General features: G+C 66.5%; 5 protein-coding genes across 5 annotated transcripts; 2 read left to right on the forward strand and 3 right to left on the reverse strand.

The window, feature by feature from the left end:
• Positions 1–1049: 1049 nt before the first annotated feature.
• Positions 1050–2060, forward strand: EMIHUDRAFT_230938 (hypothetical protein; the record flags this gene model as incomplete). Its single annotated transcript, XM_005784760.1, has 1 exon — positions 1050–2060. One exon carries the CDS (start codon positions 1050–1052, stop codon positions 2058–2060), a length of 1011 nt encoding a protein of 336 aa, XP_005784817.1.
• A 107-nt stretch (positions 2061–2167) lies between these two features.
• On the reverse strand, positions 2168–5383 carry EMIHUDRAFT_230939 (hypothetical protein; the record flags this gene model as incomplete). The annotated part of the gene is made up of 6 exons (XM_005784761.1): positions 2168–2232; positions 2736–2803; positions 2909–3204; positions 3352–3460; positions 4070–4629; positions 4973–5383. The coding sequence occupies 6 exons, from the start codon at positions 5381–5383 to the stop codon at positions 2168–2170; spliced, it is 1509 nt and encodes a 502-aa protein (XP_005784818.1).
• An 8429-nt stretch (positions 5384–13812) lies between these two features.
• EMIHUDRAFT_456102 (hypothetical protein) lies at positions 13813–16923 on the reverse strand. Its single transcript, XM_005784762.1, has 6 exons — positions 16907–16923; positions 16242–16823; positions 15541–15627; positions 14595–15200; positions 14325–14525; positions 13813–14259 (listed from the first exon to the last, which is right to left on the reverse strand). The coding sequence occupies exons 1-6, from the start codon at positions 16916–16918 to the stop codon at positions 14065–14067; spliced, it is 1683 nt and encodes a 560-aa protein (XP_005784819.1). The 5' UTR covers positions 16919–16923; the 3' UTR covers positions 13813–14064.
• A 37-nt stretch (positions 16924–16960) lies between these two features.
• EMIHUDRAFT_441984 (hypothetical protein) lies at positions 16961–18874 on the reverse strand. Its single transcript, XM_005784763.1, has 3 exons — positions 18554–18874; positions 18127–18350; positions 16961–18102 (listed from the first exon to the last, which is right to left on the reverse strand). The coding sequence occupies exons 1-3, from the start codon at positions 18857–18859 to the stop codon at positions 17289–17291; spliced, it is 1344 nt and encodes a 447-aa protein (XP_005784820.1). The 5' UTR covers positions 18860–18874; the 3' UTR covers positions 16961–17288.
• A 2391-nt stretch (positions 18875–21265) lies between these two features.
• On the forward strand, positions 21266–23456 carry EMIHUDRAFT_112396 (hypothetical protein; the record flags this gene model as incomplete). The annotated part of the gene is made up of 7 exons (XM_005784764.1): positions 21266–21775; positions 21885–21965; positions 22035–22226; positions 22279–22438; positions 22558–22748; positions 22996–23064; positions 23208–23456. The coding sequence occupies 7 exons, from the start codon at positions 21266–21268 to the stop codon at positions 23454–23456; spliced, it is 1452 nt and encodes a 483-aa protein (XP_005784821.1).
• Between the last annotated feature and the right edge of the window lie 173 nt (positions 23457–23629).

Below are 23629 nucleotides of genomic sequence, written 5' to 3' on the forward strand. Positions count from 1 at the left end.
CGTCCGTGCCCGCGAGGACCGTTCACATGGGAATATTGGCAACGGAACTTAACTTTAGACTATGTACTTGTGAACACCGTTCACAGCTTTGAACACAGGAAATGTGAAAACATACTTAGGCGTATAGGAGTTGGGTTGCATTTTTATAAGCTTGCCACCGGTCGGATGCCCCAGCCGGTGGAGCTGGTTCGGCAGCTCGAGACGATGCGCGCAAAGGAGAAGACGCGCACGCAGGGAGGGGCGGAGGCGTCGGCGCCCAAAGCCTCTGTTTGAGAGAGAGACTTTAGAAAACCAACAAGAAATCACGACTCTGAAAGTGATTTGGGCTCGGCAGGTTGTCAGCCCTCGGCCGAAGCTGGGGCCGGTCCCGTAGCCGAGAGAGAGCCCGTTCTTCTCACTTCTGTTTGATCAACTTCGTCAACTCCAGCATTTGAGAGGCTCTCAGAAATTACAGAAAACGACACGTGTGCGCGTCTTCCAAGCTTGCTTCATCTCCCCGCAACCATCACACTTGACACCATCTGAAGTTCTTTTCGCGAGGCTCTTCGTTCTCACACAGGTAGAACGGGAACGAGACGTAGCAGCGTTTCTTTTTGTGGACTCCCTTCAAAAGAAAGAATCTTGCAAAGTGCAAAAGAAAGAAAGAAAGAACGAAAGAAAGCAAATACGCACAACGAGGGCTGGATCCCCTTGAAATTCTTTGCTGGGGTGTTAGGAGTGGTGCGTACGCGCCGTCCCGTGCCTAAAAAGAAAGAAAAATTTTTCGAAAAAAGTCTCTCGCACGAAAGAAAGAAAACACCCCAAGGGAGGGATGGGAGGACGGCACGCCGCCACCACACAGGGATTTTAAGGAGAGGAGTGTTGTGGTGCTAGCCGTCGCCCACCCAACCCTTGGTCGTCTGCCTCTTTCTATCTCCCTTCGCAGTCCCTCGCCGATTCTCGTCCCGTGCCTAGTCTCCTTAGACGGCTTGTCGAATTCTTTGCCCGGTTTCGTGCGAGTGTGCCGAAAATTCTTTTGCCCGGACGCCACTCGTGGCGCCCGGCGCTTGATGACACTGCGCACGCTCGCGGTCGCGCTTCTCCTCTGTTCGGGACGTTCCGACAATTCGGCCGCGACCGTTGACTCCACCGACGCCAATTTTAACACCGAATCGGCTGAGGACGAGTTGGCATGGGACGAGATGGATTCCGACCTGGCGTGGGACGATATCGATGAGGTTGAGGCGGATCCTGCCACGGTGCGCGCGCTCTTCGAGCGGCTTGACGTGAGCCGCGACGGACGACTCGACGTGGCGGAGCTGCAGGCGGCGCTCGAGTCGCAGGCGCGCAGCTACTTCGAGTCTGTCCGCGCGTCCACCACCTACGAGACCCACGCGCTGCTGGGCGCCGCCGACGCGGACGACGATGGGACCCTCTCGCTCCCTGAGTTTGAGGCCGGACGCCTGTACGTCCACCACGCGGACCAGGTCGAGCGGCCAGACCTCTTCGCCTTCGCCGACGTCGACGCGGACGGGCAGGTCGCGCCGTCTGAGCTGCACGCGTTGCTCTTCCCAGAGTGGTCGGGGCGCGCCGACGCCTTCCGCGCCTTTCTGCGCGAGCGCGTCCGCGCCGCGCACGACGCGGACGCGGACGGGCGACTGACGAGGCGGGAGCTTTATGGGTGGCGGCAGCGGTTGCGAGGCGAGGATACGGCGGAGGACGAGGGCGAGGACGAGGGGCTTGCTGCGGAGGACGCACAGCGCTTCGAGTGGCATGATGGCGACGGGGACGGCGCGCTCGACGAGGACGAGTTGGGAGAGTTTCTGCTACCGCGCTCGACAGCCGACGGCGGCGGAGAGACGCTGCAGGAGCTGACGCGGGAGGAGCTGCGGAGACTGGTCGCGGCGCTGCAGCTTGGCATGCTGCCAGAGCAGGCGGGCCGATTCGGCGAGGGGATGGAGCGCGACGATCCGAACGTGCAGGGGGAGGATCACTTTGGCGTTGAGCAGGCGCTCGCGCTGGGCGCACCCTTCCTCCGCTCCTTCCAGCTGCTGCTCGAGGAGGACGAAGAGCCGCCCTGAGTTGGCTTTGTGGCTGCTGTCAGCTGTGTCGCTCTGCGGCTGCGTGCGTGCGTGTGCGCGTGCGCGAGAGTGGAGAGAGTGTGTGCCACAGTGCGTTGTCAGTGTCTTCAGTTTGTTGTCAGTGTCTTCAGTTTGTTTTTCTCGCACGCCTGTGTCACCGTGTGCCAGCGCCCTGATAGGATGAGGCACATCTCGGAGCTGCGCACCTGCGGGCGTGGGGCGTGGGGCGAGGTCTCGGCGTCGGGCGGCGGAGGCCGGCTGGGCGGGCGCGGGCGGGCGCGCGCACACGTGTGTGGGGTGTGTGCAAGTGTGTATAACCATCCCCAGTGACAATCTCCCGGTTTCAGCTATCGGAGCGAGCGCGCGTGTATAACCATCCCAATCTCCCGGTTTAGCGCTTTGGGAAGCCACAGGGAAGCCATTTGGGGGGCTCGTACGCATCTCGTTTTACTACAGTAACGGTTGTGTCCTGGCGGTGTGAACGGAAAGGGTGGTGTGAACGGAAAGGTGTTTCTGGGTACTTTTGCACGCGACACAGTACCACGATCTCGCACGCCCCCCTTTGCCATATCGGAAGTTCCGTTGATAGCACGTGCGAGTCATGAGAAACCGCCACCGGCCATCACAGTCGGCGAGACAAATGCAACAGCCTCGCGTCTATCTATGATACCTCACCATCGTACTCCGGCGAGGGCGCCGGATTGCTGTACGAAAAGTAGACGCTCGACATCGCCTTGACGGCGCTGTAGGGGCGTGTCGGCTTGCCGCCCGCCGCCGCCGCCCGCGCGCGCAGCGGTCCGCCCCCGTACCCCGCGGGTGGCGGTCGCCGATCACCGCGCTGCGCGCACGGGTTGCCCGCAAAGTGGAGCCGTGAGATGCGCCACTGCTCGTTGGCGTCGTCCCACTCGGAGCAGCGCTCAATCTTGGAGAGCTGCTCGATCGGTATGCTAGCCGACATCAGCAGCTGGCGCAGCTTGAGTTGGCGGCTAAGCTCGCGGATCGTGTCGAGCAGGTCCTCCTTCTCGCGCTGGAACTCCTTCTGCACATCCAATATGTCCGCCTGCGCCGCCTGGTACTTTGTCCACAGCCGCTTGAGCTTCCTTGTCTTGCCCTCGACCTCTGCCTCGAGCGAGGCGTACTGCTCCTCGAGCCCGAGCCGCATCTCCTCCTCCGCCGCCACTGCGCGCTGGAGCTCCTGTTGCTGCTGCTGCCGCTGCTCGAGCTCGGCGGCGAGGCGCTGGTTCTCCATTTCCTGCAGAGGGAATGGGGAGGGCGGCAGTGAGGCACGCACGAGCTCAACAACTGCTGGAGGGTGGGAGGGGCTCTCCTGCTTCTCCGACTTGTCGAGCAGGTTCTCGCCGCCAACGATGAGCTTGCCCTCGAGCTCCTTGAGCCGGTGCCTCGCGCGAACGATGGCGTCCCTCTCCTGGTGGATGCCTATGTCAGATCCGTATCGCGTGAGGCAACCATGGCACGCTCAACTGTGTGAGGGTCTCCTGGCGGATGCATCACGCTGCTCTCTGTCCGCGCCATGCCTCAGCGGCATCGCATCTCGGCCGCATCTCGGCCGCATCTCGGTTGCATCTCGGCCATGTCTCAGCACACCTCGCTGCACCTCGCCGAGCTCACGGTTGAGCCCCGCCTTCTCCTCGCGCGCCTTGAGCGCCTCATCAAGGAGCGCCTGCTTCTCGCGCTCCGCCTGTGTGCTCAGCTGCCGCTGCATCCGCTCCACCTCCTCCGCGCACACGCCCACCGGCCTCTCCACGCGCACAATCTCCTCCACCTCCACCTCCTTCTCCACCTCAATCACCCTCTCCACCTCCACCTCGCGCTCCACCACCTTCTCCACCTCCACCACCTTCTCCACCTCCACCACTCGCTCCACCGTCCCCGCCGCGCCGCCCGCCGCGCCGCCCGCCGCGCCGCCCGACGCGCCGCCGCCACCGCCCGCCGCGCCGCCGCCGTCGGCCGCCAGCTCTGCCTTGAGCCGCGCAATTTCCTCCTGGAACTCTCGCAGCATCGCGTCCTTTGGGTCCTCGTTGATCTTGGGCTTGTTCTTGATGTTCTTGGCGCGGTTGGCGTACCGCAGCGTCGAGATCGTCTCGTCGTAGTTCCAGTCGGCCGGCCCCATGTTCGCCACCATGACCGTCTTTGTGTTGCCTCCGAGCGAGTCCTGCAGCAGCCGCGTCAGCTTCGAGTCGCGGAAGGGCACGTGCTTCGACTTGCCGTCGACGAGGGCCGAGATGCAGTTGCCGAGCGCCGAGAGCGACAGGTTGATCTTGGTTGCTTCCTTGAGCCGCTCGCCGCTCGCCTCCGTCTTGGCCTGCCGCTCTGAGCCAGCCAGGTCGACCAGGTTGAGCTTGCCTTGCCGGATGTGGGCCTCGCCGCGCGCGTCAGTCTCGCACTGCTCGACGGTGATGGTGTAGATCGAGTGCGAGCGCGACGAGTCGGCGTTCATCTTGGTCGCGCCGACGTGCCGGTTCTCTGCCCCAAAGTGGCGCAGCTTGTCGCACTCGCGGACCGATCGGACGACATACGACGTCAGGTCCTTGACGTAGACGCCCGTGCTCTGTGGGCGAGCCGTGGACGCATCAGAGGGGCAATGCGAGCGGAAACAGAGGTTGGAGTCGCGGTATGTGAGGACACAGAGCTGGGCGGGTGAGGACACAGCAGGAAGTGTCTTGCAAGTCGGTCGCACCGGGTCCTCCTTGAGCTCGAGCTTGTTTAGCGCGTTCCGCGCGAGGAGGTCGCGCACCTGTGCGGCTGGGCGGGGGTGGTGGCCGGGCAGCAGCAGCGGCGGCGACGGCGGCGGTGGCGATGGTGATGGTGGGGGCTGGTGGCAGACTCGGGTAGGAGGGGGGTTTGGCCGAGCGCGCCTCCTCATTGTAAATCTCCAGGTAGGAGGCGCGCACGAGGAACTCGGTCGAATCGCCGGCCCGAGAAGAGATGCGATCGAAGATCTGAGTGAAGGCGCGCGGGATGATGCCGCGCAGCTCGGGCGGCTCGTTGACACCCTCCATCGAGAATGTCTTTCCGGTGCCAGTCTGGCCGTACGCAAAGATGGTGCCGTTGAAGCCGTCGAGGACGGAGTCGACGATGGGCATTGCGGTCTTCTGGTACAGGTCCGCCTGCTGCGACCGCTCGTCAAACACCATGTCGAAGGTGAAGGCCTTTGGTGGCTCGGAGCTGCCTGGCGCGTGCACCGAGACGCTCCCCATCTTGGCGTCCATCTGGACGATGGTGTCGCGCCCATCCGCGCGCTCCGTCGAGTTGAGCGGCCGGCAGCGGACCACCACCTTGACGGCCTCCTCGTTGCGCCCCATCGGGAACCACACGGGCAGGGCGAAGCGGCGTTGGCGCGCGGAGGCGGCACAGGAACACAGGAAGCTGTACGTGCGTCCGGTTAAACGGTCGTCCCGTAACCGACGGTTTTAGAGAAATAGAAGATATCGTGTCGAAACCTCTAAAGAAAGAAAGAAAACAGAACCCGGAAGGGATGGAAACACCGCTATAATAAATAAATAGAGCGGTCATCTCCAGGAGAGATGGGCGACGCACGAACACAGAGGCACAGTGCGCACCCCGCCCCGCTCACAGGGCGTGCATCACTGGAAACACCGCTCTGGGCCCGTTCTTGTCAAAGAAAGATTCCAAATTTATCAGCTAAATCGCGGCTGCGAGAGACGAGAGGAACGTTTGTGAAGCCCTCCGATGCGAAATAAACCAACGTCGAAGCCGGCGGGCAGAAAACGCGGGCCGGGGTTTTTGCTCTTGCATCTGTGGGAAAATTTTGAGCGTGACAGAGCAAAACAACGCGCGCCGCTTGCCGTGGCCGCATGCCGCGCTCGTTCGCCGCTCGCACGCTGCTGGCGGTGGTCGGCGTGCTCCTCGCATCGCCCGAGCCGGCGTGTGCTGCTGGGAACGGTGCCGCCGACTGGATTGAGCTACTGGGCGGCTCGGCGCCGCCGACTGCCGCCGACAGCGGAGAGGAGGCGGTTGACTCGGCTCTGCTGGGTGCCATACGCGCGTGGCGGCAAGCTCGCGACGCGCGACGCGCCTCCGAGCAGCGAGTGGCTGCAGCAGCAGCCGCGCCTCGAGCACGGCGGCAGCAAATGCGCACCAACCCGCGGTGGGACCACGCCGCTGAGCTCGAGTATCTGACTCCTTTCGAGTTTCGGCGCTGCTTCGGAGTCGATATCGACACCTTTGACTACCTTCTGACGGTCCTCCGAGACGACATCGCGCCATCGCTGTCGGACGACGGCGCCCCTCGCGGCGGCTACCGCGGGGTGCTGGTGCCGGCGGAGCAGAAGCTCGCTCTCACGCTGCGCTGGCTCCGTGGTGCTTCCTACATCGACCAGACATACATGGGGAAGTACGAGTCCAGGGCCACCTTCTACCAGCACAACAAGACAGTCATCCGCGCCATCAACCGACACTTCCATTTCTCGCTTCGACGGAGTCTCGAGGCCGCGCTCGCCGGCCAGAGCAGGGATGAGCTTGACGAGCGAACGGTCGCCTTTGGGGCGGCGTCGCAGGGGTGCATCGACATGTGCATCGGCGCTCTCGACGGCGTGCATGTGCGCACGGCCCTGATCGGTACTAGCGCCTGCGCGCGTTCGCGCCCTCGCGTTCTCATCCCCCGCCCCCTCCCTTGCGAGGTGCTAATCAAGCAGCCTCCTCGCCGGCGAGAGGTGAACCGCGCCAGGTGGATCAACAAGAATGGCAAGGCGAGCATCAATGTGCAGGCGATCGCAGACAGCGACCGGACCTTCTCCTGGGCGGCGATTGGCATCCCCGGCGCCAACCCAGACTTGACAGCGTACCGGAGCACCTCCTTCTTCGAGGTGATGCGGAGCGTCGCGCGGGTCTTTGGCTACTTCCTCGTGGCGGATGCGGGCTACGTCGACTGCGAGGAGCTGCTGATCCCATGGCCCACCGGCCCCAGTGTCACGTACACCTCCGCAAAGGGCGTGTTCAACCACTATCAGTCCTCCACCCGCCAGGCGATCGAGTGCGCCTTTGGGATGTGGGAGCGGCGCTGGGGCGTCCTCTGGCGGCGCCTCGGGTGGAGACGTGCTTCGCGACCGACGTCATCCAGGCAACCATGCTGCTCCACAACCTCTGCGTGGAGCGGAATGTGCGCCTGCCGCCCAACGACGACCGCTTCGTACCGCTCGAGCGCACTTCGGATCGGCTCGCGGGACGCCCGCCGGCGCCGCGTGCCAACACTCTGCGCGAACGGATCACAGAGGCGATCCGTGCTGCGGGCCTCACCCGGGGGCCGCTCCCATCCGGCCTTGTGGCGCCGCAGGCCGTTGATGCCACGGTCTCCGGAGCTTAGGCGCGCCACCGAGCCCAGCTGGGGGCTGGGCGATAGACCTCCGCCCGCCCGGCGTGAAGGAACCCATGGCCCATGCGACTGTTACCCATGATTATCTCACACCACTTTTCTGTGCGTTTGACATGTACATGTCCTCGCGTTTGCATGACCATGAGGTAGAAATTAGCAGAATGACTTAGGTCTTGACAGTGTAAAGTAGAGGGGTCAGGAACTGATTCTTATTTCGTCCAGGAAAGTCAAGTGGAATCTCCAATGAGTAAACGGCGGGCTAAAAAGGGCGATCGTGCGGCTTGCACGAATCCCGCGGCGACGCTCGCCTCTCCCGCATCCCGTGATCTGTAAGTGGATACAGCGGCGGAGCAGAGCACAGCCATTGAGGATGCCGAGGCCACGTTTACGCGCCCCCCGTGACAACCCCTCCGACTTCTCGTGCGGCGATGTTCACGCTGTGCGGGTCTTCCTGGCGCACCAGGGCAACGTCCACATTGATTGGAAGAAGAAGTTTGTGCGCACCTTCTGCCCTGACAGATCATCGTCAAAGACCGCCGACGAACTCTCCTCACTTCTCTTTGACTATGCCACAAGGCTCGGCCTCGACCGGTCCGCCGAGCCGGTGGCGCCCGAGCTGCCATCGGGCGCCATCACTGAGCACCCTCGGCTCACGCTTTCGGATGCTTCGCTTCTACTCGTCGATGGCTCGTTTGACGGCGCCCTCGCTGACGGCGGGTTGGCTCCCAACGATGGCCGCGCCCCGGATGGGTGGGTTTCGCCCATGTCTATGACCCTGGGTGGCGTGTCCCCTACCATGTCCCTGCTCGGATCCCTGCTACCCTCGCCTCAGCTGCAGCCAGAGGCGCCGCTGACCGTCACGGCGCCCAGGGGCGCGCGGTGCTCCCAGCGCGAGTAGTGCAGGAGCAGGCGCTCGAATGGCAAGCACTGAGACACGTCGACCTCGAAGGAGAAGGCGCAGATAATGTCGAGCACGTCCTGCGGCAGCTCGATGAAGGGGTTGCGGCCGGCGGGGTAGTCCTCGTCCCCGGGCCCCATGATCATCACCAGGCGCGGGGACTCGAGAAAGGGGCCCACGTCGGCAGGGCACCGGGCAAACTCGCGCCAACGCGGGTGCGGGTCCGTGCTGTTGAACATCTTGTCCGCGGGGATGGCAGAGATGTCCCAGGTAGTCTTGCACAGGCCCTGCAGCGTCCTGCGAGAGCAAAGGAGGGTCGGTTTCCGCGGTAGCGGCGGGCCGCTGCACAGGCGTGGGGCGCACACCGCCGCCGGTAGACGACCTCGCTGCGCTGGGCTTTGAGGTTGTAGTCCTCGAGCGTGCTGAGCGACGCCACGATGATCTGCCGGCCGCTACGAGCGTCGGTGTCCTGCTGCTTCAGCAGCTTGCACGTGGACACGGGCGCCGGGCCGCCGTACCACGGTTCGAGCGCGCCGAGACTGTAGTTGTCGGTGCACCAGGCGACCTTCTCGCCGGGAAAGAGCTGCTCCTCCTTCTCTACAATGACGACGGGGAGGCGGCCGGCGCGGTTGCACTCGCGCGTGTACTTGACCAAGCTCTTGCACTGGCGGAGCGTCGGGGCGGCGTGTTTCGCCCACTGAGCGTTGCCAACATCTTCGCCTTCCCACACGAACCGCTTTGACCCCTCGAAGTCCTGCGGGCTGTCGTACGGCAGCGTCATGCTCGCGGCCGCAGCGCGTAAATTTTGTGTCACGCTCAAAATTTTCACGCGCAGCAACTTCTTGACAAGACCCACACGTATATAGTGTGGAAGATGTTGGAGCGCTGCTTAGTCAAATGCTTCTGCGTTGTTTTTTTGACAAGAACGGGCCCTGCAGCGTAGCTGACTTCCGTTTTCACCACCCAAGACAGCTCTCCAGAGCTCCCGGTCACGCAACATTTCGTAACGATGGTCGCTATTGGCCATCTGCCTCCTGCAGCCTCTGTTGGGGCGGAATGCGCGGGGTTTTCGGCGCGATGCCTCCGGCTAGTACACGGTACTGCTCTGCCGCAAACTCTCCTGCGCTCGCGTGACGTGTGGGGCGCACGCACTGCGCTCAGAAAGTTGCGATTTGGCAATAGGCGCTCGAGCCGGCGCGCAGTGGAGGGGGCGCCGCGCAGGGGGATCGGGGGGGGTGCGAGAGGGGGCGTGGGTCGGGCGCGCACCGGCCGGCTCCGGGAGCGGCCGTCACGTCGAAGAGGGGACCTGGTGCTGCTCGAATGACGACGCATGCCGCTCTGCTGCGCCGCCGATAGCCCCTCTTCCGAGCCGGCGCGTGGCGGCGAGCTGCGGCCAGTATCGCTGGTGCGGTGGAGGCGGCAGCTTGCATCGGCCAGCAGCGGGTGCGGCCATCACGTCGATGAGGGGGGGTTGTCGGCGACTCGTGTGGCTCGAGGCCTACACTGCGCCGCCCAAGCCCTACTGCCGATCCAGCGCCTGGCGTTTGGGGCGAGCCGCGGTCGTCGTCGCTGATGGTATATGGCGGCGGCGGCGGCGGCTCGCCCTTCCCTCCGGCCGCAATTCCGATCCCGCCGCGCTCGCGGGAGGTGGCGCGCCCACCGCGGCACGGCCGTGCCCGTGGCTGCGCATACACCTTACGCCCTTTCTCCTCAACGGCTATCCGTGCTTGCTGTGCCCCTACGTGGTGTGTTTCAAGTTCTTACAACCCAAGGTGATAGAGGGCAAAAAGATCGATTGCGCTCTTGCCGATCCGCACCTACCAGGCTCTTGCACGCGCCCCCCCACAGCTCTTCACAACGAACCTGGTCTCCTTCGACGCGAGGCTCTACTTGCGCCGGAGCGCGAGCTCGCGTGAGCTGACGATGAGGTTTCTCCTGCTCTCCTGCCTTCTGCTCGGTGCGGTATCACTCTCGCCGCCCAGCCACGCCAGCCGGCAACACGCCGGCCCACTGCGGCGGCCAGCCGTCCGCACGCCGCAGCCAGCTCCGCGGGTGGCGTCGGCTCGGATGGTGGCGTCGGACGACGGGCTCGCGGCCGGTGCCCGGCGCGTGCTCAAGGTGGCCGGCCAGTCGGCGCTGCTTTCGCTCGCACTGCTGCTCCCTGGCCGGCTGGGCGCGCCCGGTCGCTCCATCTCGCTGCAGCGCGACGTGTGGGCGGCACCGGCGACCGCCGTGGCGGAGGAGTGGGTGGATATCCGCGACCTGTCGCCGGCCGAGCTGAGGGAGGAGCTGGCGCAGCGGGGGTATGCCACCAGCGGCTCCCGCAAGGACCTGCTCATGAGGCTGCGCGGCGCGCTCGATCTCGAGCAGGCGGCAGAGGCCGAGACAACGCCCGCCGCCCGCCGCAAAGGCCCGCCGCGGATCGTCGTGTGGGTGGGCAAGGGCGCGGCGACGGTGGTGGGCGCCTCCGTCGTGGGTCGCGCCGCGATGGGCGTCTGGGGCATCAAGCGCTCGCGCGAGCGTAAGCGGACGCAGGCGCTGCTGGATGGGCTCGGCAAGGCGAGCGCGCCCGCCGCCGAGACCATCGTGGACGTGGACGCCCTCGCGCCGCCGCCTCTCGGCGCGCCTCCGGCCGCCGCGCCGCCGCTCGCCGTCGCTCCTCCCCCTCCGCCGCCGCCGCCGCCGGCCGCCCCCAAGCCCAAGGGCGTCATCGGCAACCTCTTCAAGAAGGCGGCGGCGTCCAAGGTTCCGACGGTCGACGAGCTGTGCGCCGGCGGCGGCGACCAGGCGGAGCTGTGCAAGACCATCGCGTGGGCGTTGCGCGCACCGGTCGACGTTGCTGCGGCGGCGCAGCGCGCCGCCGCCGCCACCTCGAGCGACGACCTCGACGGCCCCTCCTCGCTCGCGCTCGAGATTCTGCAGGTGGTGGGCACACTTCACGCACTCACGCATTCACGCACGCACTCACTCACGCACACAAAGGCACACACGCACGCACGCACACATACACGCACGCACGCACGCACACGCACTCACTCACACACGCACACTCACGCACACACACACACGCACACGCACCCACCCACTCACTCACACAGACACCACACACACAACTTTGTCTTCTCCATTCACAGCTCTAATTCACAGCTCTCTCCTCTCCGCAGGTGCTCGGCGAGGCGCGCAACGCGACGCTCGGCGCGGGCGGCGCGGGCGGCTCGCTGACGCGCGGCGAGGTGTTGCCGTGTGCGCGGAGCGGTGAGCGCCGGGACGTGTCCACGACATGTCCGGAGCACGCCCCGCAGGTGGTGGACTGCACGGAGCGGGTCGGGAGAGCGATGCTGCTCGAGCGAATCGAGGGCGCGGCGGCGGTGCTCGACGACGAGGTTCGCCGAGTCTGCGCTCGGGCTGTACCGACCTCGGCTCATCTCGGGCAATCTCGCCTGATCTCGGGTGCTCTCAGGTTCGCTTCGCCGAGTCTGCGCTCGGGCTCTGCCGCTTCGTCAACAACGCAGGGGTGGTAGCGACCGAGTTGGGCGTCGCGGCAGATATCGGCGAGGGGGGTCGAGCGAGGGGGCGGCGCCCGAGATGAGCCGAGATGAGCCGAGATGAGCCGAGGTTGTAGGCGAGGTCCTGTACGAGGGGGCGGTGCCGCGGCGCAAGCTCGAGCGCATCTACACGTCGGCGCTCACTCTCGCCGCGCCCGAGCTGCTGTCGCAGATGGGGATGGGGATGGGGATGGGGATGGGGGAGGAGAACGCGACGGCCGACGCGCCGGAGGCCGTGGCGGGCGTCGACTTGGAGACGGTGGCCGTGTGATGGCGCCGTTGCTCGAGGTCCGACTCAGATTGATTCAAGGAGAGGGAGGCGTGACTGGTTAGGTGACCATGATGGCGCCGCTGCTCAAGATCCGGGAGCAGAAGGCGGAGAGGCTGATGCAGGAGACGATGCAGCGGGTGATGACGGCGATGATGGGAGGCGACGACGGCGACGCCCCTTCGGGCGCGCAGATGGAGCAGGCCGTCGGGGATGCTCGAGGCTAACGAGTATGACTGCTTCTTCTGATCAGTTCATCGTTGATGGAGCAGGCCGTCGGGATGCTCGAGACGCTCGTCGAGTCGGGCGCCGTGCCGCCCGAGGAGCTCGAGTCTCTGCGCGGGATGGTCTCTCCAGATCTCCCCATATCTCCCCAGATCTCCCCATATCTCCCCATAGGAGCTCGAGTCTCTGCGCGGGATGCTCTCGCAGTCGATGGGCATGCCGGTGGAGGAGATGCTCGAGCGGAAGGAGGAGCTGATGGCGCGGCTGCCCGCCGAGGGGAAGCCCGTTCATGACTTGATCGCTGTAAGCTGTCTCTGATTGGTTCGCAGGAGCAGCTGCCCGCCGAGGGGAAGCGGCTCTTCGCCGTCATCGACAAGCTCTTCGGCGCAGGGGCAAAGGGCGGCGGATCCGCCTCCGGCGGCGGCGCGGCCCCCGCCGCCCCTGCGCCGCCGCCCGTTGACGAAATCGTCGACGACCCGTCCGCCGCGGTCACAATCAAGCCGGGCGCGCTCTCGCCCGCCGCCGCCGCCGCCGCCGTGGAGCCCTCGGCGGCGGCCAACGTCCAGGTCACAGTCAAGGTCAAGTCGGACACGCCGCCGCCCGCGCCGCCGCCCGCGCCGCCGCCCGCGCCGCCGCCCGCGCCGCCCTCCGCCGCGTCCGCCATCAGCGAAGTGTCTGGGGAGCCGATGTCGGCGGAGGAGTTCATCGCATCCGTCGAGAGCTCCGCGCAGCAGCAGCAGCAGCAGCAGCAGCAGCAGCAGGCCCCCGCCGAAGGCGACGCCACTTCCGGCACCTAATGTCGCGCAAGGAAGGCAGGAGGCGGGTGGAATGAGGTGCGAGGTGTGGGATGGAGAGGTGGGCGCGCTGACGGCGCGCCTAAGTGCTTGGTGCCACGTACGCCGCGGCGGTACTCTCTCGACCGGAATCCGGGTCTCTCGCGGTGCAAAGGCCGTGAAGCGCAAGAGAGCGGGAGAGTTGAACTCACTCTCGTGTCAGATTCATATCTCGCGGGCAGTGTTCCTGCAGTGCTGTGTACCAGAAACGAGAAAGAGCGATGCGAAAAGAACTCGGCCGATGAGGACTCATTCACTCAAAAATATACGGCTCTGACGGAGCTCTTCTACGGGGTGCGTGTGGAGGGTGAGTTGAACAGGGGTTGTGCGCCAAGCCCTCCTGCTCGGCTCCAGCCGGTAGACAAGTCTTGTCATGGATCTGACCTCGGGGCCGATGTGACCAAGCGCTAGTACTACCTACCTCTCTCTTCCGGTTCCGCGCGCTCGCGCTCTGGCCTCATGCCGCTCTCAGTAGACAGTACGGCTTTACTCAGACAACCCCGGTGTGACGGTCTGCGAGCGAGAGTTTTTGAGAGCTTCACACCCCGGTTAAAATGAAAAAATCGTGTCTCTGCTGAGCCTGTCTCTCTCTCTCTCTACTCTCTCTCGCTATATAGTCTATTCGTAAGCGCGTGCGGATTGGTAACTTGTATAACACGGTCTCACGGTGCACACCTTCCTTCGCCATGGCCAAACGCCAAGGCAGGGGGAAGGCATCGCCCGCATCCCGCTTGAAAGCAGACAGGGCGAGGAGAGGTCTCCCGCCAATCGTCATCGATCTGTGACTTGATGTGCGTGAGCGTGTGGTGCAGAGGCCTGGCCGTGGGCGCGCCCCCCGTCGTGCGGCTCAGCTGGCTCGAAGCGCCGGAGCGCAGCGGGTCTTCAGGCGCGGCGCGCCCGCTTGCTGCCCTCGAGGTGCTTGCCCTCGGTCTCGTGCGCCAGCGCCGCCTCGAGCTGGCCCGCAAAAGTGGCCCACCGGCTGAAGAAGGCCTCCATGCTCGTCTTGGCCTCCTCGGCGAAGAAGGCGTGCGTCGCGACCAGCGCCGCCTGCATCGCCTTGAGCTCGTCGCACAACGCCTGTCAGTAATGAATCACGGCTCGAATGCTTGTACTGCTGAGGCCTTGAGCCCGTCGCAGGACGCCTCGACGCGCGGCTCGACGCTGTTCACAAACGGCTCGAGCACCTCGACCAGCCGGTCGGCGCCTCCGTCGGCGGCGGCGGCCGCAGACGCGGAGCGAGATGCGCGCGAGTGGAAGGAGAGCTCGTCCTTGACGGCGGCGAGGGAGCCGATGAAGCGCCCCGCCTCGTCCGCCACCTCCGACATCGAGAGGCGCGCCGCCGCCTTGATGCGTTGCCAACGACTCGTTAGCATTCATTAACGAATCTCCATCATCGAGAGGCGCGCCGCCGCCTTGACGCTGCCGAGCTGCTGCGCCAGCCGCTCGAGGGCCGCCCACCCCTCCTCGCTGGCGGCGGCGCAGTGCTGCAGCGCCACGGCCAGCAGCGACGACGGCGGCGTCGAGTTTGTGCGCAGCTCCGCCAGCCGCGGGAGGGCGTCTGTGCGGAAGCCCTCGGCCGAGCCGCGAAAGGAGTTTCCGTTGAGGGCGTTGCCCAGCCAGAGGGTAACGCCGAGCAGCCGCCGCAGGTCCGCGGAGTTGCACAGCGTGCCGCAAGCCGCGCTGACGGCAGCGACGTCGCACGCCGCCGCCCGAAGCGAGCCCTCGAAGCGGAGCAGGTAGGCGAGGCACTCGAGCCGCTTCTGCAGCCGCGGGACGGTGCCAACCTCGGCGACGAAGCGCTCCGCGAAGCCGAGCGCGGCGGTGGGGACGCCCGCATTCGCCACGAGCTCGAGCTCCTCGGCCGAGGGGACGCACTTGAGGAGCGCGTTCACCGAGTCGAGCGGCAGCGCGGCGGTGTCCATGGCGAGGACCGCGCGCCGCATCGCGTCGAACGGGAGCTTGACCGCCGACAGGATGATGCCCAGGTTGTTTGCGCGCTTGGGGTCGAGCAGCGTGACCTGCTGCCACACCCGCAGCTGTGAAGAGACGCTGCAGAGACACACTCACGCCTCGAGACCCCGGCAGCGTCACCGCGCTCTCGCCGCGTGCGGTTGCGGGCGGCGCGCCGGCCGCGCCGCCGCGCCCGGCGCTGGCGGCGGGCTTGGCCGCCTTCTTCCCGCCGGGCGGCATCACCGAGAAGAGGTCGGCCACCTGCGGGGCGAGAGGTGCGGCGAGAGGTGCGGCGAGAGGTGCGGCGAGAGGTGCGGCGAGAGGTGCGGCGAGAGGTGCGGCGAGAGGTGCGCCCGAGGTGCGCCCGAGGTGCGCCCGAGGTGTCAGCCGAGGAGAGGCAGGCCCCACCTGCGCGGCGAGCTGGTCGGCGTCGAGTGGCAGCGGCTCCGCGCGCACCGCGTCCCACACCGTCCCTCCGATCCGGTTCTTTGGCACCTGGGCGAAGGGAGATTGGCCGAGATGTGGGCGAGGCGTGGGCGAGGTCACGCCGAGATCTGTGGCCGAGTGTCTGTGCGCGCCGTGCTCCCCCACACCAGCGGACGCCAGTGGCTTGAGCTTCGCTGTATATCGGCTGTATCTCGGCTGTATCTCGGCCACATCTCGCGCTGCACCTTGCTCCACACCAGCGGCTTGAGCTTTGGCCCCTTGGCGCCGAGGCCGCCCTTGCCCTTTCCGCCGGCCGGGGGCGGCGGAGGAGGGGGAGGAGGCGCGGGGGCGGGCGGCGGGGCGGCGGGCGGCGGAGGCACCGCACCGCCGAGCGGCGGCGGCGGCAAGAGCCCCAGGGAGGACGACCCTGGCAGCGGCGGCGGCGCGAGCGGCGGCGCGAGCGGCGGCGCGAGCGGCGGCGCGGCAGAGGCACCTCCGGGGGGCGGTGGCTGGAGCGGCGGCGGCTGGAGGGGCGGGGGAGCCATCGGGAGCCTTGCGGCGAGCGACTCGCGCAGCGCAGAGACGTTCACCGCCACCTCCGCTTCCGCCGCCTCCACCTCCGCCGCGCCGGGCAGCGGGGGCTCCTCCGCCGCACCGGGCAGCGGGGGCGCGGCGGCCGACACTGCACCGGGGAGCGGCAGCTTGCCCGCCAGCGACGCGCGGAGGCGCGAGACGTTGACAACGACGTCCTCGTCCTCGTCCTCGTCCTCGCCCTCCTCCGGCACCGCGGCCGGCCCGACAGCGCGGGGCAGCGGGACAGTGTCGCTCCGGGCCAGCGGCGGAGGCGCGCCGGATGAGGATGCCGCGACGGCGACAGCAGGCTCCGCCTCAGAGGCCGACGCGTCCGCTTCGGAGGAGGGCTTCGGTGCCGGTACGGCCTGCGGCGGGCCCATGGGGATCCGGCCGGCCATCGAGGCGCGAAGGGACGCCACGGTGGTCGACACCTCGGCTTGCTCGGGCTGCGGCGGCGGCAAGCTCTCGGGCCTGGCGGGGCGGGTCGGGATAGCCGGCAGCTTGTACACCTTGCTGTTCGCGTCTCCGGCGGAGAGCTTCAGCTCGGATTGCGGCTTTGCCGGCGGCCGCGCGCTCAGCGTGGAGAGGTTGAGCGTGATGTCGTCGTCGCCGGGCACAATCTGCGCGAGTGCGCCGCCGCCGGCGGAGCGCTGGCGAGCGCTCCGCTTGATGAAGATGCAGTCGCCTTCGTCCTGCACGCGTGGGCGGGGGGCGGGGGCGGGTCAGGAGTTGGGACTGGGAACGGGCCACAGATACTGGGCCGCTGGGCCGCGACCTCGAAGTCCATGGCGTTCAGTTCAAGTGAGGGCTCAAAAATTCTTTTTATTTCATGTGAAGGGCAGACCGGCAACGCCGTCCGAGCCTGACTGTTCTTCGACTCAAGATCTATCTATCCGGAGCTGCGTCGGCGAGTTCGTCCGTCTCGGAGGGGATTCATCGTCCTAGCTCCTAGGGCCGCCGCCGCTGCGCGCCGGAGGCTGGAGGGCCGCTCTCCGCATCCCAGCGCTCTCTCGCTGGGCGCCGCCGCCGCTTCACCCGCCGCTTCTCGTTCCACGCAAGCGCGCTTTCGCCTTTGCTCCACCGCATGGAGAGAGGGCGGGAGCAGACCCCCCCCCCCCCCGGCCCCGCCCCCGCCCCCTCACACACACCCCGCCCCCTCACAGACACGCCGTGCGCTGCGGTGCGATGGCGCGCGCCCCTCTGTCCCGCGCGAGCGGCGCACTCTCCGGCGCACTCCCCCTCCCGAGGCCGCGCGCGGCGACGGCGCCGCCGCCTCGACTCGCGCGCCTCGCCGCGAGGCAGCCCACGACGAAGGCCAACGCAAACGCGGCGGCGGCAGCGGCGTTGGACGCCGTCTGCTGCCCTCGCGTCCGCACGGCCGCGGTGGCGTTCGCACCGCGGAGGCCCGCGCCCAGGGGCAAGTAGCGGCGATGCGCCGCGACGCCCTCGCAGTCGATCGCGACGTCAAAGGTGATGGAGGGCGGCGCGGCGGCGCCGCCGCCCTCTCCCGCGTCGCTCGCAGCCTCAGCCTCGCTCGCAGCCTCAGCCTCGCCTCGCGCGGGCGGTGCCGGTGCCGGTGCGGCGAGCGGGTGCTGGAGGTACGAGTAGACGGAGCAGTTTGCGCCGCGCGCCACGAAGCGCGCGTTGAGCACCGACGAACGCCCGCGCGAGGCCCACCTGGAGGGGGAGGAGGAGGCGGCGGCGGCGGGGGCTCTGGGAGGAGGAGGCGGCGGGGCCAGGCTGTGTGAGAGGGAGGAGGTGGGAGGAGGTGTGGCCAGGAGAGGTGCTGCTGGCTGCTGCTGCTTATGCTGGCTGTTGGCTGCTGCTGTTGGCTGCTGGCTGCTGCTGCTGCTGGCTGCTGGCTGCTTGCTGCTGGCTGCTGGCTGCTGGCTGCTGCTGGCTGCTGCTGGCTGCTGCTGGCTGCTGCTGCTGCTGCTGCTGCCGCCGCCGCCACCGCTGCTGCTGCTGCTGCTGCTACTGCTGCTGCTGCTGCTGCTGCTGTAGCTCGTGGGCTGTGCGATCTGTCGGCGGGCTGCGTGGCTGCGTGGAGTGTGGGGAGTGCTGCGTGGGGTGGGCGTGCTGCTCGAGGCGCGCCATCCCTCCTCGTCCGCCTCCCACTGCGAGTGGACGTGGAAGTCGTTTCCGTCGGGCAGCGGCACGCCAAAGTAGTTGTCGTCGTTGCGAAGGTCGATGTGCATCATGGAGCGCAGGCCGAGCGGCTGCAGAGACAGGGACGGGAGGCGGGTGAGCAGACGGAGAGGGCGAGGCCGAAGCGGAGGCGTGGCGAGCGCAGACGGGTGTCCGAGGAGGCATGTGCGAGAGGCGTTGCTGGACACGTGAGGAGTGGAAAGGCGTGGTCTGGAGGCGTTGCTGGACACGTGAGGAGTGGAAAGGCGTGGTCTGGCCGGTCTAGTGAGCTCTCCTCCACGATGGGGATGTGGACGTCGATTGAGGTGCTGGCCGGGCCGCCGCCGCACTCCAAGTGCAGCTCGTCGAAGCCAGTCCCATAGTCGAGTGCCGCCGCGGCCGAGCGCAGCGGCCAGATCACGCCGATCTTGTAGAAGAGGCCGTCCCAGTCTCCGTCACTCGAGTCAGACAGCCACGGGCTGCCGAGGCAGAGGTCGACAGACGGATCCGCTACGCTCAGTGGCGCGAGCGGTGCGAGTGGCAGCCCCATCGGCGGAGCCGGCGGCGTTTGCCAGTGCTCGGTGGGCAGCGGGAACCACATGAGGCAGAGCAGCACCTTGGTCGGTCTGGGCAAAACCAGGTGCGGACTGCGATTTCTTTTGTGGTCAAAATTCCCTTCCGCCATAAGACTGACGGCCTGGTTGGGATTATTAGCTAGCTCCTTTCCTCCGGCTGTTCCATGTCTTTCCGGCCTAGGCGGGGCGGTGGGCGTGTGCGCGCGGCGCGGTGCGGTGTGAGAAGAAAACGACAAGTAACAAATCTCTCAAAAAAGAAACCATGCTCGCGGTGTCAAGATGGTGTCCGCAGCCGGGGGGGGGGCCGTGCGACACGGCTCGTGCGACAGCCAGCCGCTCTGGAACAAGGCTCGCGCTCGGCGCGTACGGCCTCAAATTTCGCGCCATTCTTCTTTCTGCCTAGCCGCCCTGGACCGGCTGCACGCGTGCGCGAGCGGTGGACCGTTCGCGACGCTCGACGGCGCCGCCACCGGCTCTCGACGCCTGCGCTCGGCGCTCAGGCGCGAGAGCGGCACATGTCTCCCTCTCTCGGCGCCGCATCTATCTCGCCGCTTCCGAGGCCCCCACTCACTCGTGCACGCGGAGTCGAGAGAGCCGTCCCCGCCGCGCAGGTCGTCTCGGGCGCGCGGAGTTTTGCCTCGGTCTTCCGGCGCTCTCCTATTTCGAGGACGTGTGTATGTTGCCCGAGCCGCCACCGCCGCGTGGCGTGATTCGCCCTCGACGTGCCCGCGGACCCTACTTCCCCACCTCCGCACCTGTGCCCCCAAGAGCCTAGTAAAACGAGGAAGAGTGCGAGCAAACTTTAGTCTTGCGCGGTCAAAAATCCTCTTGGGAGGTCATGAGAGCATAGCAGAGAGGCAGGGTGGCGGAGTGCTTCTTCAGGTACACCTTGCTGATGATCTGGTAGTTGCTGGTCCAGCGGAAGGCCTCCCCATCGTTGTCGCTCGTCAGCTTGTAGTACTTGCACGCTCTGTTCTGGTAGCGCGGGCCGTCTGGGGGGGTCCCGTCACCCTTCACCTCACGATACCACCGGAGGGTAAAGAGGCCCTTGGGGTCGTTGATGAAGACCCCGTTGCTGCGCTGACTCATGGAGAGCTGGCGCAGGTACTCTGCGCTGGAGCTGCCCCCCTCCTATGGCGTGATCACGCCGGCAGGGGCGGCCGCCTGGGGAGCGCAGATGGCGGCGCAGGCGGCGGCGGCGGCGGCGGCACAGACGGCGGCGGCCACCCCCACCCAGACGCCGTAGGCATATGACTGTAGGGCCCCAGAAGGCTAGCTGGTAGCTTCATTTGTAGTAGCACAGCCGCCGGTGCTAGAGAGGGGTCCGCAGAGGTGGCGGGCGGGAGGGTTGAGAGAGAGACCCATGACCATCCCATGACTACATGGACATGGACCACACTCACATGTCTTTGCATGTAACTTTGTTATACCCTCAATGGGGCACAAGAAAGAGGCTCTACGGGGTCTGTGTACGGTCTGTGCTGCTGTCGGGCTGTCAGGCTGTCAGCGCTGCTGTCAGGCCACTGTGTGCTGTCGGGCTGTCAGGCAGCTGTCAGGCTGTCACGTTAGGGCCTGACAGCGACGGAACCCCTCGCCTGCCAGACTCTGCTGTCAGGCTGTCAGACACGTGCTGTCAGACTGTCAGAGAAAGTGCTGTCAGCGCTGTCAGGCTGTCGGGCACTGTCAGGCGCTGTCCGGGGGTTGCTGTCAGGCTGTCAGACCAGGGCTCAGGAGCACTGGTAGGATAGGGTCGATTCCGCGTGGTACGGGACCCCTCGATCGTCTCGCCCATCGCGCCATCCACAGGTTGTTGGTTGCTGCCCAGGTCCCGCACTATGTAGTACAATGCCCCGTTCTCTGGATCATGCTTGTTCGGGTACGCGGTTCGCCCGTCTCTGTGTCCCGTCCACGTCGCCCGTCGGCAAAGCCGGACGACCTATGGTGCCACTCGATGCTGCTGCGGCGTTGCGCGTTGCCGTTGGCGATGGGGCTTTCTGCACGCGGATCGCGGTCCCGGCGGGCAGGCGTGGTACTTCAGCCGCGCGGAACTTCCGCACTCCAACCGTTTTCAAAAATCTCTCTCTCCCTCCCTCCCTCCTCAGTGTACAGTGAGCTATGACGTACGACGTTCACAGCGCGAATTTGGCCCCAGCTCTTCGGCTCGCTCCGCTCGCCGGTGAGTTGGTTGGTTGCTGGCAGCACCCCAGCACCGGGGGGTCCTGAGAGCTGTTGGTTGGTGCTCTGTTCACAGCACAGTCGTAGGGAGGAAAATGGTAAAGAACTCGCTCGGAGGACAGTCGCAAGCAGCCTCCCTGCTTCTCACCGTCACTCTACGTCACCTGTCTCACTGTCACCTCTCTGCCTGTCTGTCCATTTCGCAATATCCGTGCGTGCGATCCGGATCCTGCGCTGTGCTTTTGTGTGAATAAGCGATGGCGCCCGACTCGTCCTCCGATCATGTCGATGTCCTAATCGTCGGTGCCGGCCTCTCTGGAATTGGAGCCGCTCACCATCTTCAGGAGCGATGCCCAGCAAAGTCCTTTCTTCTGCTCGAGGCGCGGCACGCCATCGGCGGGACCTGGGACCTGTTTCGGTACCCCGGCGTCCGATCTGACTCCGACATGTACACCTTCGGGTACCGCTTCCGGCCGTGGACGGACGATGTCACCATGGCCGACGGCCCTTCGATCCTAAGTTACATCCGCGAGACTGCCACGGAGGCTGGCATCGACCAGAAGATCCGCTTCGGCCACCGCATGGTGCGCGCAGAGTGGTGCAGCGCCGAGGAGCGGTGGACGGTGTGGGCGGCACGGGAGGGGCCGTCCCCGGTCGGCGGCCAGGTCAAGTTGACGGCCAAGTTCCTCTTCAACTGCAGCGGGTACTACAAGTACGACCAGGGCTTCACGCCACCCTTCCCCCAACTCGGCGACTTTGGAGGGCGGGTGCTGCGCAGTAGCCTCCTCCCTAGCCCTCCTCTGCCGCGCGCACACGGCCAATCGGGAGCATGGCGCGGCCACCTGAGCAGTGACCATGCCCGGGACGCGGCCTCAGGTGGTCCACCCGCAGCACTGGCCGGAGGACCTCGACTACGCGGGGAAGAGGGTGGTTGTCATCGGCAGCGGGGCGACCGCGGTCACGCTCGTGCCGGCGATGGCCCAGCTCGGTGATGAATTATTAATTGGGGGGTACATTATCGTATAGGTCACCCTCGTGCCGGCGATGGCCGCCTCCGCAGCGCACGTCGTCATGCTGCAGCGCTCGCCGACCTACGTCGTCTCCGAGCCGGGGCGAGACGCCGTCGCCCTCTTCCTGCGCCGCTGGCTCCCCGCTTGGCTCGCCGTCTTCCTCACGCGCTGGCAGCGCTGCGGGCAGCTTTCTTTTGACGGCGGCCCTGTCTCTGTTCAGGCTCGCGTACTTGCTCACGCGGTGGAAGAACGTCGGCAAGGCGATCCTCTTCTACTGGCTGTCGCAGACGTACCCCCAGACGGTGCGCGGCTGGCTGCGTGCCTGGGCGCAGGAGCAGCTGCCCGACGGGTTCGCCGTCGACGTGCACTTCAAGCCAAAGTACGACCCGTGGGACCAGCGGCTGTGCGCCGTCCCGGACGGTACGAACACCACGCGGGCCCTCAGCCGTGGCCCCTCCCCGAACACGTGGCCGCCCCTCTCCGAACCCCCCCCCCCCACACCCACCCACCCACCCACCCACCCACCCACCCACCCCCAGGCGACCTCTTCGCCGCCCTGAGCTCCGGCCGCGCCTCCGTCGTCACCGACACGATCCAGCGCTTCACCGCCGGCGGGGTGCTCCTCTCCTCAGGCGAGGAGCTGAAGGCGGACCTCATCGTCACTGCGACCGGCTTCACGCTCCAAGTGATGGGCGGCGCGGCTGCTTGGGCCGTCAAGACTGCGGAGGCTGTGAAGACAGACGACCGCTGAGGCGCGACTGCTGTCACAACAGGCGCGGAGCTCGTCGTCGACGGCGAGCCCGTCGCCTTCTCCGAGCGGATGGCGTACAAGGGCATGATGCTGAGCGGAGTGCCGAACAGCGCGTTCACCGTCGGCTACACAAACTCCTCCTGGACGCTCAAGGCAAGACCTGGTCTCCAGCGCGTCTGCCGCTGCGGCGTGAGCGGCGCCTCTTCACACCTCCAGCCCTCGCCAGGCCGACTTGGTCTCCGAGTACGTCTGCCGCATCCTCAACTACATGGACGCGGGCGGGTATACAGTCCAGGTGCAGCACAGCGGCTCGAGTCCGTAGCGAGTGAAGAGACAGCCCTCTGCTCGGTCCAGCTCGGGCCAGGCGCTGCAGCACAGCCGGCACACGCAAAGAGACAGCCCCGCCCCGCCCCGCCAGAGCGCACCCGCCCCACACAGGCCTTCATTTTAGCCAGCTGGCTCCCCCGACACGAGGTGCCGCGAGCCGACCCGGCGATGGAGCGGCACGCCCTGCTCGACTTTGGGGCCGGCTACATCCAGCGGTCCATCGACGAGCTGCCCAAGCAGGGCACGGCGTGGCCGTGGCGGCTCCGCATGAATTACGTCGCCGACGTGCTCTCCATCCGACCCGGGGCGCTGGCCGACTCAGCGATGGAGTTTCGCCGACCGCACGCCAAGCCCGACTGACCCGCGACCGCGCGCGAGACGACGCCCGAGCGACCCGTGGTACGGGATTGTGGACTGACCGCGGGGTCGGCTCTCTTCTCTCAGAGCACCTCACGGCTCCCTGGAGAGTATTTAAAGCCGTGTCCCGCAGTCTTTTTTCACACATACGCGCACGGCTGCCGCGCAGCTAGCAG

This window comes from Emiliania huxleyi, assembly GCF_000372725.1.
Source record: "Emiliania huxleyi CCMP1516 chromosome Unknown EMIHUscaffold_168, whole genome shotgun sequence".
NCBI classification, from domain to species: domain Eukaryota; phylum Haptophyta; order Isochrysidales; family Noelaerhabdaceae; genus Emiliania; species Emiliania huxleyi.

Coding starts and splice junctions, on each gene's coding strand:
- EMIHUDRAFT_456102 (XM_005784762.1), bottom strand. Junction 15,201..15,540: donor CCGACCAGCTCGCCGCGCAG/GTGGGGCCTGCC, acceptor GTGTGGCAGCAG/GTCACGCTGCTCGACCCCAA. Junction 14,526..14,594: donor AGCAGCTCGGCAGCGTCAAG/GCGGCGGCGCGC, acceptor CAACGCATCAAG/GCGGCGGCGCGCCTCTCGAT.
- EMIHUDRAFT_441984 (XM_005784763.1), bottom strand. CDS start 18,859: ATGTGGTTCCCGCTGCCCACCGAGCACTGGCAAACGCCGCCGGCTCCG. Junction 18,351..18,553: donor TCCACATCCCCATCGTGGAG/GAGAGCTCACTA, acceptor CTGTCTCTGCAG/CCGCTCGGCCTGCGCTCCAT. Junction 18,103..18,126: donor CAGCCCACGAGCTACAGCAG/CAGCAGCAGCAG, acceptor CAGCAGTAGCAG/CAGCAGCAGCAGCAGCGGTG.